The sequence below is a fragment of the Medicago truncatula genome, chromosome 3 (genome assembly GCF_003473485.1).
Source record: "Medicago truncatula cultivar Jemalong A17 chromosome 3, MtrunA17r5.0-ANR, whole genome shotgun sequence".
NCBI lineage: Eukaryota > Viridiplantae > Streptophyta > Magnoliopsida > Fabales > Fabaceae > Medicago > Medicago truncatula.
This window is the reverse complement of record NC_053044.1, coordinates 18088900-18102926: the sequence shown is the minus strand read 5'-3', so window position 1 is coordinate 18102926 and position 14027 is coordinate 18088900. Positions and strand designations below refer to the sequence as shown.

Below are 14027 nucleotides of genomic sequence, written 5' to 3'. Positions count from 1 at the left end.
TTTTCCTCTACAAATAGAGACTTGGATCATTTGATTTGGACACAGAAAAAAAAAACCAAATTTTTCACTCTCTTAATCTTATTATTAGCATTTCTTTTGAAGTTTTAGTCTTTCTTTAGTGAAATGGATCCCAATAATAATCAATTCAACACCCATAATTCTTCTGAAATTTAATTGTATAATTTCATTATTTTAAAACCCAAAATTCTTCTGATCCAAACAAACTAAAAAATAAATAGTTAATTGTATTATTTTAATTTAATTATAATCGATAATTTTAGGTAATTATAAAAACAAAAATATAAAATTAAATAAGAATAAGAAATAAAAGGTGGTGGGGTAGGGTGTTGAATGAAAAAACCATTGAAGAGGTAAAAATTGAATGGGTGTTGAATTATGAGAGAAAAAATGATGTGGAGTGTTGGAAATTGAAAAAGTGGGTGTTGAAGGGTATTGAAAATTTGTAACCATTGCACATGATCTTAGCAATGTCCAATTGACAATTTTTAATACTTTGTTATCATCAAAACTCTCAAGGTTTATTGTTAAACACATTTTGTTCCAACACATGTTGTTGGAATAACCTTAAGAGATTTTATGTTGAGGTCTTGGTGCCAAAGATGTTTAAATGTTGAATAAATTCCGCTGCGATGTAATAAATGATATGTTGTTGAATTTGAAGGATAAATAATTATTTTATTCTGTTTATTATTTATGAAAAGAAGTGTGACATTCCGTTTATGTTGAAAATACTCTGATTTATATGTGATTATATGTGAAATTTTTAAGTTGGAAAAACGGGGTGTTATAGTTATCCACGTAAAAGTTCAAGGGTCAAAACATTAAACCTACACTATAAATACTAAATCAATGACATTGGTTCAGGTTGCTCACTTTTACCCTAATTACCTTATGGAAAATGTTACATAGACACCCTTTATTTTCATACATCTTTGTCCACCCTAATGCACACTAAGAAGAGGAGAGAAAAGAGAAAATGTGCTTGTGCGGGGTCCATATGACCACATGTCAGATTTTTGTGTGAGTGTTCAGGTGTGTATTGTCACCTAAGGGTGTCTATGTATCATAACTCTTACCTCATCCCCTACAACGTTTACTAACTTAAGAGTTGAAGTGTGTGCATATACACCACCCCTTGTTTTCCCAAAGAAGAAGACTAATACGGACGAAAGTATTCTACTCAAAGATCATTCAACATCATTACTGACAGATCTTAGGTCTAACGTGGTCAATTTATTATAATACCTTATTTAAAATGTTTGACCAAGGTCTTGAATTTTTAAAACAAGCCAGATTTATTAACGAAAGTCGTCATGTGAGATCCAACAATCCAGATTTATTAACGAAAATATTACCTTCATAATGTCTCAAATTGAAATTCACCATGTTAAACTTCTAATGTGTTTTTCACTATTTTTTTAATATTGAAAATATACTGTCTATACTATTGCATGGGAACGGACTCGAATTTGTAATCTATAAAGTAAGAAAATCAAGATGTCTTTGTGTCCAGGAGCGTATCCTTTTATTAGGAAGAGTAGCTTTGGCTACCAAAAAAATATTATTCTTGTATTAGTTGATATGTATCTATATCCAACTAACCTAAATAATAAACATTGAGCTACCTCAAACAAGTTTAGTTGCCAAAAATAACATAAATAAGAAAGTAGAAAAATTATTACATTGATAGATTTATTTGTATTGGTTTGGTACTTCCGCTCTCAATAACAATTATAGAGAGAACTTTTCAACAATAAAAACTATCAAGACAATAGTCATAATTAAACATAATCTATTTGTGTACATTGAAAAATATATTATTAATCTATTTTGTAAATTGTCATTTATGAATAAAATTGGGCTCTTGAAACACATTTCATCCAACTTTTTTAAATAGCTATCGTCAATTTTTATTATTTGTTGCTGCTCTTAGTTAATTTTCATGTATTGGTTAATTTTCAGATTATTTTGATTTTAGTCTCTACAACACTTGCAATTTTTAAGTTAAGTTCTTAAGATTTTGTTTAATTTTAGTCCTTAATTTTTTGTTATAAAGATGAAATCCAAGACTAAAAACATTTTTTTTTTGTAAAATTTTAAAAAATCAAGATAAAAATTGAATAAATTTGTTTGTAAGGACCAAACCTAAAATATAATAATCTATAGAACTAAAAATATATTTTATCTTTAAATTTAATATGTTGGTTTTAATTTTTTTTTATAGTTGGTCCCTACGTAAATTTTTTTTTAGCTTCGCCGTTGATCGTGTCTATCTCTCTTATCTTATCCATCTCATTTATTTTTCATAAAATATACTAAATCACTGTGACATTTCCGCCGTAAAATCACCAAGTTTAAATGTACACTTATTGTAATAGTTTTTTTTTTTATAAGAAAGTACACCCTATGTTTATTATTATACGCAAAAATCTATAGTTTAAGTTTATTGAATAAGTGATGTACTCCCCGTCTCTAAATAATACTCGTTTAAAGTTTATGCACGATTATTAAGAAAATGATTAATTGTGTTAATTTTGATGATAAAATTAGTATCATTTACTAAAGCACCCTTATTAATTGTAGTTAATGGAGTTGTTAAGTTGGATGAAATTCAATAAATAAAGATATAATAATGGAAAAAATAATAAATGTTGCATTGATATTCTAAAATAAAAATTATTTTAAGAAAAAGAAAAATGGATAAAGAAATAATTATTGTGAGACGGAGGGAGTATAAGGTCTATAATATAGATATTTAATAAACTTAAAAAATATATTTTTGTTTATAAGTATTTTAATAGTTGGTAGTAGCATTTATACCTTTGATGTAATTGAAGAACCATCCAGAATTGCCCCATTCTTGCACACACCACGCATGGTCCCCCATACTCCAAATTCTCATCCCTCCGATTCAAACACAAATCCAACGGTTTAAACTCATCCACGATCTTAGACATAAACCTTTGATTACTCAGATTCCACATGGTTCACATTGTTCCACGGTCATCACTTCTTAGCCCTCAGATTATAATGAATCCAACGGCTAAAAATATGCACAGAATCTCAACATGGTAGCGGGAACATCAACAACAACTTGAAGAAACAACAACAACAACAACAACTGAGAAGATTTGGAAGAAGAAGATGGAAGGAGTAGAAACAGGGTCACATGAAAGGAATGAACTTGTTCGAGCTAGACATGATGTTTCTGAAACTGGGGTTGGTATTTTCTTGTTTTTCTTTTCTGGCTCATGGAGTTTTTTTTTCTTCTTTCTAAAGTTTGAATTTTTATGCTTGAAATAAAAATGGGTCATTGAAATTTTCATGTTTTAGTCATTTTATAGATCATTTATGATGCAAGTTGCCTCATTTAGCTATGATTTAGTTTGCTGTTGATATGTTTGACTGTTGATGCATGTGTTGATGCTTTCATATTGATACTTTTAGCTTATGTTTAGAGAGGGAATTTTGTTCTCAGTGTAGTTTAAACTTTTTAATTTGCAATTACTATGTGGATTTGAATCTATAGTTAGTTGAGTAAAAAATAATAATATGTATGTAGTATATGAGAATTTAGAAGTTTGTCACTGTAGGAGTGTTTGTGGTTCTGTTTGGATCGGTTTTGAGGCAAAAAGTCGTATGATCTGAAGATTATAATAGCATGAGGTTTCGTAGAAGCCCAATTGAGACTAGGTAGAACTATGATTGTAGTTTGTGGTTTGAAATATGATTTATAACTACTCTCAGATCCAGATACATTTCATTGCTAATTTTGGTTGACATCTTGAAAAACCATATCTATTATCTAACTTGTGAGAAATTGATCTAGATAGTTTAAATCGTGCTTGTATAGTAGTAATTTTCAATGACATGTATAATTTATACACTATGCAGTCTAAACCCTTAAAGAATTTGAATGGTCAAATCTGTCAAATATGCGGTGATACTGTTGGATTAACAGCCACCGGCGAAGTCTTTGTTGCTTGTCACGAGTGTTCCTTCCCACTTTGTTATCCTTGTTATGAATACGAATGGAAAAATGTGATCCAATCATGTCCACAATGCAAGACTAGATTCAAAAGTCACAAAGGTTAGCTTGTGATCACATGGTATTTTAGTTTTCGTCTGTTCCTCTCATCAGAATTTGCCATGAACAAGATGAATGTGGATTTCAGATGATCCTCGAGTGAAAGGAGGTGATGATGAAGATGATGTCGACGATTTAAGGAATGAGGTCAAGTATGGTCAAGGAAATAATGCTAAGGCAGGATGGCAATGGGATGAAGATGCTGACCTCTCTTCATCTTCTGGACATGATTCTCAATTACAAAATCCCCATCTCACAAATGGACAACTGGTAATTTATTAAAATCAATTTTCAGACTATTGAATTCGATAAATTCACAAGTATACCTGGAAAAATGTGTTAACTTATATATTCACAATTGGTCAAACATGCTCAGACTCATTTAACCTACTTCACTTTTAATGTTGTGATTTGCTATCTATAACAATGTACATATTATTTCAAGTATGCAATCATGTCTTTATCATTCATTTAGCTTGATTATAGATCGATCAATATGTTATTATTTTCATTTGAACTTTATAAAATCGGTTAACTTAGAACATTTGCAAATCAAATTTGCATTATCTCAACAAGTTTAAGAGAGTATAATTTATGGTTTGACAATTTTTTGTTTACTTTAAAAACATGTTCAGCTGTCTTCAATTTTGAGCTAAGATGTAGATGGGAACAGCAGTTAGAGATGTTAAGACGAACTTTTCTTTTGTTCTGAATTCCCGTTAATTAGTATTATATGTGAAATAATATTTGGTCCTTCATTATGCAATAATATACTAACTGTATATTTTTATGGTTAGATGTCTGGCGACATTCCATGTGCTACTTCTGATACTCAATCTGTGCAAACTACATCAGGTCCTTTGGGTCAATCCGAAAATGTTCACTCACGTGCCTATGTTGATCCAAAGCAACCAGGTACAGAGTTAGCCTGAAATGATTGTAGTGTAGCATATCACATTTGGTGGTTAGAATGAATACTCATGTGAAAGTATCTATTTATTACTTGCAAGAGTTTTGTACCTTCTCAATATGCATAAACTTTTGTTTTCCTTTCCAGTTCCTTCAAAATGCTCACAATAGAAGTAAAAGTATTTATAGGAACCACAATCTTGTTTTTCTGCGTCTTTATATGAAAGTTCCTTTTTCATTTTCTAAATTAAGAGCCAGTTTTGGTAAACTTTTGAACAAACACTTGAAGGAAAAGAAAAATCGAAATGATGTTACAAATGTATTAGTAGCTTCTTTCGTGAGTTGAAATAAGCTTATGCACCTCGACTATTTCAGAAACTCGCTCATCTAACTTCTCCATAAGCACCAGCAATCCTCTTGACCGATAGAATTCCTTTAATGTATCACTCCTGTTGTGTAGTACTCACCCATGTAATACTAACACTTCAGATTGAAAGCATGTCCGGTTTCTGACATTGACATGCATGTTAAATTCAATTATTTCATTTTCTCATTATTACCAGTGTCCTGTTAGGTGTCCGTGTCAATGGTAGTATTTTATAAGTACCAACGTCACATGAATAAATAAAATGGTAATCTTGATTGGCCTAGATAGTTTACTTGGGTTTGAACTCTTAGGAACTTTGGAATAATCCAGGTCTTGAGAGTGACGAGGAGATCAGAAGAGTGCCAGATATGGGAGGTGAATCTGCCGGAACATCAGCCTCTCGTAAAGGCACTGGTTCAACTGCTGGTCCTGAACGTGTTCAGGGGGCTGGAGAGGGTCAAAAGAAGAGAGGTAGAAGCCCAGCCGACAAAGAAAGCAAACGGCTAAAGAGGTCTGTATGTTAACTTTGATTGCATAATCCATGAACTCTAACTCCTTTTTCCTGTGATTGATTCATAGCATTTTTTGTAATTTGTTTGTTACATTGGTGGCGTGTAAAAATGGTAATAGGCTACTGAGGAACAGAGTTTCAGCTCAGCAAGCAAGGGAGAGGAAAAAGGCATACTTGAGTGACTTGGAAACAAGAGTCAATGACTTAGAGAAGAAGAATTCAGAGCTTAAAGAAAAACTTTCAACTTTGCAGAATGAAAATCAAATGCTGAGACAAGTATGTCAATTTTGCATTACCAATTACATCAACATGCCTTTATCTCGTCATCATTGCATTTTAAATGCTCCCTAAGCATCCCCGTCATGATGTTATTGTTCTTTAGATGGGCTGCATGAGCTAGTTTGCTTTTGATAAAATTGATACACCAAAACTTTTACATCATGATTAGGTCTTATTTATTGTTGATTCGAGTTTTCTAAAATATTGCTTTAGAAAGGAATATTGAAAATAATCATGGTATCTTATCAATGGTTTATAACCATCAATATTGATTTACATAGAAATTTTATATACATGGTTAAGGAGATAAAGTTATTGAGACTGAAAATATGTTCATTATATTATGTTATGAGGGCAGAATATACAGTTATATATAGGCAGGAGCCTCCTAGTTAATCCCCAATCAATAGGGAAGATTAATCAATACAATAAATAAGGAAGATAAAACTAAACAGTCACAACTATTCAATATCTCAACAGAAGTAAACCAAATGAATCCGAGTGAGAGTGAGGATCAAACCGTCAACCTCCTTATTGCTCTGATATTTTACTCTTCCGCCCCTGCCACCAAACCGTCATTATATCCCCCGAAATTTCTCATATGTGAATTGCCAAATTTAAATATTCTAGTTCACATTTTTGTTTTTGTTGAAAGGACATATTCTAGTTCACTTAATGGTATATGATTTGGTGTTTTGCAGATATTGAAGAACACAACAGCAAGCAGGAGAGGAAGCAATGGTGGTTCCAACACTGCTGAATGAAATTAATGACAATCAAAACTTAGAGTAAATTAAAAAAAAGTGAATAAAAAAAAAAGAGATGTTAAAAATTAGTTTTGATGATTCTTTCTAGGTGTGCATTTGGAATTTCTTGAAGGATGAACGCAAAACATGTTTTATCCTAAAACACCCTGTGTTTTGATACGTGAAGCACTAACATGAAAACGGGACATGTGATTGACGACTTTGACACGCAGACGCTAGTGATGTGAAAAAACATAAGTATTTAATGTAATCTCATGTATCAGTGTTTTACTCTAGACACATTCAATCTGAAGTGTTAGTGCTACAAATGTAAACTTTCTCCATTCGAATTTAGGTAGTATGGAGGTGAGTTGCTGTCGGTTTTTGTAATAATTTCATCAAGGAACCCATTTGTTGAGGATATAAAGGGTAACTGATGAACCATTTGTGAAGTTATATCATACTAATGAATTTGATTGATTGTCTTAAACCTCTTAGTATACTATATATAGTTAGTGGTTCATGAATAGTGAACCCGTGGGCGTGTCCCAGCCGTTTTCAATTGTATAGTGCTCACTACCTCTCGTGATGTTGCTCTTCGCTATGTTAAGCATTTCCTTTTTTCCATTAGTCTACACACTATTACCAAACTACCAGCTTCAGAAGACTTCATATTAGAGCTGAATAAATCTATTATGTTAATATGTTTTAGAACAAAAGAAATGACTTCCATCAGATTTGATAAAATAGGGGACTTCATATCACAAAACTGATCAAACATAATCACATTAAGAATCATACCTCAGTGAATTTGTAAGCTTGATAAAAAAAATACTTTCAGAAAACAATAAACCTATAGACATCCTAAACAGACAACATTATTTAAATTCTTAAAAACACAACAACATAACATAGTGAACATGGCTTCTCCCTTCAAGATCTACATTTGTTTCAACTTTGATGTTTTTCTTCAACAATGACTTTATAGGCTGCTGAGGTAAACAAGAGTGTTTTGAGTTTCAGTCTTTCTAAATAAGAGACCGATTATTCAAATCCTTAGTGATACAAACCAACATTATAAATCTGGGTCAACAACATAAAATTCGTTTTTGGCATGTTTGTTTCACATTTTCAATCCTACTAAAATAATATAAAACTCCATAATAATGTTGCATTAATGCAGAAGGTAAATATATTAAAAAGAAAGGTTAATAAGTTTTTAGTCCCTATGAATATTCACAATTTTTTTTTTTTTTGCAAATTTCCTTAAACTTCTTGACAATGTTTGCATTAATGCAAATTTTGCAGCCAAGAAAGAATTTCTGAAACCTTGAGTTAGATACATTTCTAAACTAAACCATGAAAAGGCTTCTCATAAAATGAAGAGGTCTTAGATTTAGTTGAGAAGCCTTTTACATAGGTCAATCTAAAAGAGTATCTATATCTTAAGGAACTGAGGATTTTGAATGATTTTGAATGTGAAGTAGTAACGAAGGAAGCGTTAATATATAGAACTTTTTGTGGTATAAAAATATGAAATTGAAATTATGGTTAATTAAGTAAATGGTCCCAGTAAATATTCAAGAATTTTATTTTTAGTCCTTATAAAATAAAATCACTTTTTAGTTCCTATAAAATTTTCCATCAGCCTTTTTAATCCCTACAAAATTTTTCTATCAGCATTTTTAGTCCCTGTCAAAAACTTCCATCAACATTTTTGGTCCCTAAAATGCTTAAGAAAAATGTCACAAGAACTAAAAAATGTGATTTTATTTTGTAGGGACTAAAAACAAAATTGTGAATATTTATAGGAACTAAAAACTTAATTAACCTTTAAAATTAAGATTAATATGATTAAAATAAGTTAGCTTCCCAAGTAAGGTTTGTTCAGCTTTACTTAGGTCTAGGAATTTGGTTTCACAGTATGGAAAGAAATTGGGATAACATAAGATAAAGGTTTGTTTGATTGCATAGCAGTTGCAATGACGGTACATGTTTCATGGAAATGGAATGGTTTGGGGCAGGTGGGTGGGAGAGAGCAGGAAGACATCATTATAGCAGTTGCTTTTTTTTTTTTGGGTTACAATGCTAAGAAAAGAAAAAACAAGATAGGAAAGAAAAAGGTAAAAACACGCCTAAGCTCTAGGAAACGCAGTTCCCATGGCGTCTAATCTAATCAAAGGAATGAGATCATAAGGTGGGGTTGTATGTCTTGCAAACTCTTCGTTTGAAATTGCACCAAGCTTTGCCATGAAATCTGCACATTGGTTTCCTTCTCTATGACAATGTTGTATGGAGAAGTTTGTTGATAATAGCAAGTCTTGAATGTCTTGAATTAAAACAGCATAAGCATGGAAGCGGGAGCTACTGTTTGTGAGGAGCTTGACTGAAAGCAGCGAATCTGTGTAACAGATCATCTCTTCAATTCCATTTTCGGCTGCCATGAGTAACCCTTTGTGAATTGCCGTAAGTTCAGCGAACAAAATGTCCGTTGTTGCTTCAATAAAACCGGAGAAACCTTGAAGGAAAAAACCAACTGAGTTTCGTAAAATACCTCTGTAACCGGCTCGGATTGGAGCTCCCAAGCAGCTGCCATCCACATTTAACACGACACCAGAGAAATTGCTATTGTTCCAACGAACCAGAGTTTGTGAGGACTGGGCCGTTACGGCTTGATATGAAGCATTAATAGCAGAGATTGAGCTGTGGATGTTCAACATGATCCGATGGGTAGACCAAGACTCATTGCTAAGGCACAGTAAATTGCGGTTTCGCCAGGACCACCAGAGACCGGAAAGGAAAAGGGAAGAGTTGTTACCGGTAGCGTGTTGTTTGATCCAGCTTGATGGAAAAGCTTCGTTGAAAAAAGCGGTATCCGTGAAACCGAGCCGGTGCCAAATAATGGAGGAGAAACGACAATTCCGAAGGCAATGCATAATGGTTTCTTCGTCTTCTCCACATCTAGAACAGGTGGAAGAGGGGCCATATGACGGTGTTCGAGAAGAGACATAGTCGGGATGGCGTTATGGCAAGCTAACCAAATCAACAGTTTGAATTTTTCAGGGGACTTTAGCTTCCATATCCAAGACCAAGAGTGGGTAGAAAGCGGATTGGTGTCAGTATCCGAGTTGCGAAGTAGCCAAGCATAGCCGCAGTTTGCTGTGTATACCCCGTTGATATTATGGCTCCATATGATGGTATTTTCTATTCTTTCATTGAATCTGAAGTTGGTGTTATTAATGTAATCTGCAATTGCTGGAGGCAGATTAGTGTAGAGAGCATGAGTGTGTTGACCGGTATGTGTGAAAACATCTTTAACCGTGAGTTGAATATCGTGGATGTCAATGATGGGAACGTGTGAGCCAATCAGTCCATGGGGGCTCCAATTATGGAACCAAAAGGAGGAGGTACCTGAACCAGCGCGCCATAGATAACCATTACGGAGGACATTTTTTGCTTTGATGATGGAAGACCAAGTGGGTGAACTGTTGCTACTGCAGGTGGCTTGAAGGATGTTTGACCCTGTGGTATATTTGTTGGAAAGAATGTTTACCCATAATTTGTTTGTTGATTGAACCATGTCCCATACAAGTTTTCCAAGGAGACAAGTGTTGGCTTCTCTAGCTCTCCTGATTCCCAAACCTCCAGATTGTTTTGGGGTAGTTAATTTCTTCCAATTTACCAAGTTAACTCCTTTGTTGTTAGTGTCTTTCCAAAAGAAATTTCTGGTTGTCTGATCAATACTATCACAAATACTCTGAGGAAGCCAATTAATCTGCATATAGTAGGTGGGTATGGAGGATAAAACAGATGTTGCTAAAGTAAGTCTACCTGTTTTATTTAGAAGCCTATTCTTCCAAGTTGCCAAGTGCGATTTCATTTTTTCAATGATGAAGTTAAAATCACTCTTCTTAGGACGTCCATGGAGCATAGGGAAACCCAAATACTTGCCAAGTGAGGATGTGCTTTGGATTCCGGATATTGTAGTGAGGCTAGTGATTTTACCATGAGGAGTGCCTGACGAGTAAATGCCCTTGATTTAGCAATGTTGATTCTTAGCCCCGAGGCTTGACTGAATCTTTCAAACAAATCATGAATAAGATGAACCTGAGAGGTCTTAGCCTTAGAAATAAGAAGGACATCATCTGCAAATAGGAGATGGGATAAATGGGGCCCCGTAGGGGTGATTTGGATGGGTGCCCATCTTCCTTGGGCGACTGCTGAGTTGATAGCAGCTGAAAGCTTTTCCATGCAAAGGATGAAAAGATAAGGGGACAACGTATCACCTTGTCGGAGGCCATGAGAAGGCTTGAAAGGCGGCAACTTGTTCCCGTTCCAAAGTATAGAGTAACTAGGAGAAGCTACGCAATGCATGATGAACTTGATGGTGATGTTCGGAAATCCAAAATCATGGAGGCAGTTGCTTAGGAAATCCCAGTTGACGTTGTCGAAAGCTTTCTCCAAGTCAAGCTTGTAAGCTACGTAACCCTTCTTCCTTTTAGAGTGCTTCATGAAATGAATAATTTCCTGCAAAACAATAGAGTTATCTGCAGTGCCCCTACCAAGCAGAAAGCTGCTTTGATAGGGACCAATAATGTTAGTAAGAATAGGCCGAAGCCTGTGAACCAGGACCGTTGTAATAATTTTGTAAGTAATATTACAAAGGCTAATAGGTCTGAAGTCTTTGTAAGTGGTGGGTGGGTCAATTTTTGGGATAAGTGCAATGAGAGTGTTTGAAATCTCTGGATCAAAGTGACCTGTTTGGAAAGCGGTTTGGACCATGTGGTAAATGTCATTGCCAACAATGTGCCAGTACTGCTTGAAGAAGATGCAATGGAAACCATCCGGACCAGGGGCTTTGTAGGGTTTCATGGAGTTAAAGGCAGCATAAACTTCATTTTTGGTGATTGGGGCGGTTAGGGAATTTCTCCCCTCTTCAGTAATGGAAAGGTGGGTACCTTCAGTGAAAGTTCGGTCACGATTGTCTTGGCTAGCCGTGAAGAAGAGCTTGAAGTAATTTTGTGCTTCTTGTTGGAGAGTATCACTATCGGAAGACCAAGTACCACAGGGGAGCTGAAGTCTATGTACTCGATTTCTCTTTCTTCTAACTATGGTTTGAGTGTGGAAGAAAGCAGTGTTTTTATCTCCAAATTTCACCCATTTTTCTCTTGATTTTTGATACCAAAGCATTTCTTCTTGGAATAGAATATGATTGTATTCCTTTTGGAGTTCTTTCTCAAGGTGGGAGTGCCGGATGGAATCAACCCTTTCAAGATAATTTTGAATTCCTTTGAGTCGGTTTTCAATATGCTTTTTCCTTTGGAAGATGTTGCCAAAGATTTCATGATTGAAGTTGACGGAATTCTCTTTGACATTATTCAAGGCCGAGATGATGTTATGGGTGCGTGGTTGCCAAGAATTTTTTACCAAGCTCTCGTATTCACCATGATCGATCCAAGCTGCCTCAAAGCGAAAAGGCCGCTCACCTCTAGATAAAGGAAGGCCTCCAAAACGTAGGAGAAGAGGATTGTGGTCGGAATGGAGCCTACAAAGAACCTCGACGAAGGCTTCCGGGAAGTTCAAGCGCTAGTTAACATTAGCCAATCCTCTATCAAGCTTTTTGGAGAGAATGCGGATGCCGTTACTGTTTCTATGCCAAGTAAACTTTCCACCGGTGGTTGTGAGATCAAGGAGGTTGCAAGAATTCATGAAGTTTGAGAATGAAGCAGCTCGGCTATGGTGGAAGATGCCACCTCTTTGCTCACTAGGTAGGAGAGTTTCGTTGAAATCTCCTATGATCATCCAGGGCGCATCAATGGAGTGGTTGAGGTTAATTAAATGATTCCAAAGGATGGGGCGTTGAGTTGGGTTAGGGCTTGCATAGATGCAAGTGCAAAAAGAGGAAGCATGGCCGCGGTTGATAGTGAAGGAAATGGAGTGGGGGTTGGAGTTAGTGATAGTTGTTAAGATGTTTGTAGCTGAGTGTTTTAGAAGCCATATACCTCCGGAATGTCCATTAGCTTCTATGATGTGAACGGGGGTATAATCAGTGTTAGCCCAGAAGGTGGATAGTCTATGATAAGGGACATGAGTTTCATAAATTGCTATGAAGGTTGGGTTGTGTTTTCTCATCAATTCTTTTAGGTTTCTTCTTGCATTGTTATTTTGAGCCCCTCTAATATTCCAAGAGAGGATGGTGATATCAAGGAGAGCTTCCATAACAACGTAATCAGAAAAGAACAAGAGAAGAAAGGTGCTACGTGACCATGTCCTCATCTTGAGTTTCTTGAGTATCCAGGTTCTGATGAACATCATCCTTATGATAGCTAGTTTCACCAATTTGGTCTTTTGTGGGGTGGTTAGCTTCTTGGTCATTTAGAATGGGGGTGGCGAGCATGAAACTTGAATTCGGGTCGGGTTCAGGTGTTGGATTATTGACTAAGGTGGGATCATTTTCTTGAACTTCATTTGTGGTAGTTTGTTTAGTTGGTAACTGTTGGGTTGTTTTTGGCACGTGCGGTTCAGGTGTGGTCTTGTGGCTGTGTGGGGGCGACAACACTAAAGGGTTGACTTGGGAGAAGTCAAAGACTGGTTCATCAGTGGCCATGGTGTCATGTCTGCGACGTTTCGTGTCTTTGGGCACTTGAAGGATGCATCTTCGGACAGTAATGGGGCGTGACTGGTTATTTGGAAGGGGTAGGCCAGTTTTGTTTCTAGTTGTTAGATGATTAAGGGCATTGAACCTGTTATTTTTTGTTGTAACGGTTTTTTGGGGATTTATGATGATGTTTTTTGTTGGTTTCTTTTTTCTAGTGACAAGTAACCATTCCCCATGTAGCACATGATTATCTCCATCAATGGCATTTAATTGGTCATCATTTGGTAATGAATCCTTAGACGAAATAGTAACGGCTTTACCTTTTTGGACGTTTTGAATTAAATGCTCATCGGAGGTGGGTGTTGACCGAGTTTGTTGGCTGACAATGGCTGGTTGATGGACGGCTGGAGGTGTTGGTTCGCTGGAGGTGGACGGCTGGAGGTGGCGTGTTGATGAGCAGTTTCTTCCCAAGTGACCATAACATCTGCAGTTGGTGCAAATTAGGTGGA

The 14027-nt window shown here is 35.5% G+C and overlaps 3 protein-coding genes across 3 annotated transcripts; 1 reads left to right on the top strand and 2 right to left on the bottom strand.

Moving 5' to 3' along the window:
• Positions 1–3079: 3079 nt before the first annotated feature.
• On the top strand, positions 3080–7410 carry LOC25490432 (cellulose synthase A catalytic subunit 1 [UDP-forming]). The gene is made up of 7 exons (XM_013603856.3): positions 3080–3240; positions 3916–4111; positions 4197–4378; positions 4906–5023; positions 5715–5895; positions 6015–6171; positions 6876–7410. Exons 1-7 carry the CDS (start codon positions 3166–3168, stop codon positions 6936–6938), a joined length of 972 nt encoding a protein of 323 aa, XP_013459310.1. The 5' UTR covers positions 3080–3165; the 3' UTR covers positions 6939–7410.
• A 1645-nt stretch (positions 7411–9055) lies between these two features.
• LOC112420083 (uncharacterized) lies at positions 9056–12110 on the bottom strand. Its single transcript, XM_024778706.2, has 3 exons — positions 10868–12110; positions 9678–10751; positions 9056–9591 (listed from the first exon to the last, which is right to left on the bottom strand). The coding sequence occupies exons 1-3, from the start codon at positions 12108–12110 to the stop codon at positions 9056–9058; spliced, it is 2853 nt and encodes a 950-aa protein (XP_024634474.2).
• A 396-nt stretch (positions 12111–12506) lies between these two features.
• On the bottom strand, positions 12507–13139 carry LOC112420082 (uncharacterized). The gene has a single exon (XM_024778705.2). The coding sequence runs from the start codon at positions 13137–13139 to the stop codon at positions 12507–12509; it is 633 nt and encodes a 210-aa protein (XP_024634473.2).
• Positions 13140–14027: the final 888 nt, after the last annotated feature.